At 36.5% G+C, this 2,041-nt stretch overlaps 1 protein-coding gene across 1 annotated transcript in view; it reads right to left on the bottom strand.

The window, feature by feature from the left end:
* Positions 1-2,041, bottom strand: part of LOC119414293 (SLAM family member 5-like) — a 25,656-nt gene that overhangs the window by 20,304 nt on the left and 3,311 nt on the right. Inside the window, exons 2-3 of the mRNA XM_037681388.1 lie at positions 1,484-1,780; positions 1,128-1,394 (exon numbers count right to left, since the gene is read on the bottom strand). Coding sequence (XP_037537316.1) covers positions 1,128-1,394; positions 1,484-1,780 — 564 coding nt within the window. The remainder of the gene's footprint in view (positions 1-1,127; positions 1,395-1,483; positions 1,781-2,041) is intronic.

Below are 2,041 nucleotides of genomic sequence, written 5' to 3'. Positions count from 1 at the left end.
GATGGATGGATGGATGGATGGATGGATGGATGGATGGATGGATGGATTATTATCACTTATTATGAATATTATTATGAATTATTTCAACTTGTCAAATTTCTGTAACATTCTGTGCTCAGCATTCACACAGCATTTCTACAGAAAATGACATTTCTCTATAGGTAACATTTGGAATCAACTTATTTCAAGATGGCCACCACAACTAAGCAGCGTCATTAAACAGCAACAGTCAGTTTTACAGTGATTGACATAAAGTTTGGTGTGGTTGTGACTGAGAGTCGACATCCATCTGTAAACTGAAATGAACTAAATTGATAGCAAACCTTAGAAAACGCTAAAATCATCCATAACACATGCCACAATCACTGCACGTTCAATATTTTAGCACTAAACTAAAAATAATTTACTGTACGTATTTGTGTACATTACCAATACGTATTTAATTAAAAGTTTTTTTTAATTTTTCTGTGTAAATAGCTCATGTTACAATGTGGACACCCGCGGTTTACAGATAAGCGTGATGTTTATATGTATAATTATTTGTTTTATTTAGTGGATGCGGCTCAATAGTCCGGAAATTACGGTAATTAATAATTGAGTTTAGATCTGCTACCGATTAATTTTTGGAGTCAATCCAAATCAAAATGGCCACCACAGACCTTATCAATCACAAACATACCTATGACTCAGTTTAGCAGATACTGAGCTACATTTTTTATGGTAATATCCAGAAATCCTAAACACAAACTCCAAACTGCTGCACATGTTCAGAGCCAACCCATTGTGCAACGTCATGTTCAAAGTTTGATCTAAACAGATGCAACTTTATTTCTCAACATAAGATGATCTTAGTTTCTGGTATGAAAGATGGAGGGTAATATGCGTTTCTTCAACACATCCTAGGCTTTAATTAGTCAACCTTTTACGTAAACAGTTTTTGGTGGTAAGTTCATGTTAATACATGTGCATGCTTCTTTTGTTATGGACAAACAATAAAGTTGTTCTAAATAATTCATAAAGCAAAACATGTTTCACATTTTCAGTTTGATGCTGATTAATTCATTGTCCAAATGTGTGACTTGTCTGTATAAGTTGAAAGTGGCCATCGTTTTATTGCTTAACCTTACCTGGTGTTGTCCCACAGGGTAAGTTAATGTTGTCCTGTTCCGAGCTCACATTGTTGCTATGGTTACAGATGATGTTGTTATGCTCCACATAGACAGTGAGCAGAGAATATGGGGCTGAGACGATGCTATTTGTCACTGGAGAGCAGGTTTTGCTGTCGCATTGAAAGGTTCTGCAAATTTTAGAATCGTTTGTTCTGCAGGTCACAGTGGCGTTACAGTTTTTCGCATCACTGGAGTCCATCGTTATTTTAACTGGAGACACTGGATCTGAGAAACAACAAAAGAGTTAAATGCCTGCGCATCATTGTGCAACCTCAGCATTAATAAGTGATGATGAAACACCAACAGAACCTTACCTTGGACGATGACGTTATATTCAACTAAGGTGATGTCAGTGCTCTCACTCTCTATCGCTGCATAAACTCCACTGTCCTCGTGCTGCACATTCTTTAACAGCAAAGAGTAGTCTTTTTTAAAGAACTTCACTCTATTTTTATATGTGTCTGGGATATTTGGCTCACTTCCAGCATTTAATTTCACCACATTAACAGTTTGATTAAATTTCCATCGAAAATCAGCACTGGTGGAAACTGTTTTTTGGTTTATATCCAGAAGTAGGTCCGTTTTGTACTTCACAAACTTGCGTTCAGATCCTAAAAAGAAAGGAGTAGAAAAATAATATGATTATGAAAGTGTAATATACTCAATGACAGTTTCAATATTTTGAAATTAAATTATAAAGATGAGAGGATGGTAACATTACCAAAAAGATTTTCCAACAGCAAAGTTCATGCTCAGTAATCCAGGTAAAGCTGAACATGGGCACCAGTGACCCCCATGGCCAAAAAAGGAAGAAGTGGGTAAAAGGGATGGATGGATGGATGGATGGATGGATGGATGGATGGATGGATGGA

The sequence above is a fragment of the Nematolebias whitei genome, chromosome 9, assembly GCF_014905685.2.
Source record: "Nematolebias whitei isolate Nwh7 chromosome 9, NemWhi1, whole genome shotgun sequence".
Taxonomy (NCBI): Eukaryota; Metazoa; Chordata; class Actinopteri; order Cyprinodontiformes; family Rivulidae; genus Nematolebias; species Nematolebias whitei.
Note: the sequence above shows the minus strand (reverse complement) of the source record. Positions and strands in the feature narration are given on the sequence as shown.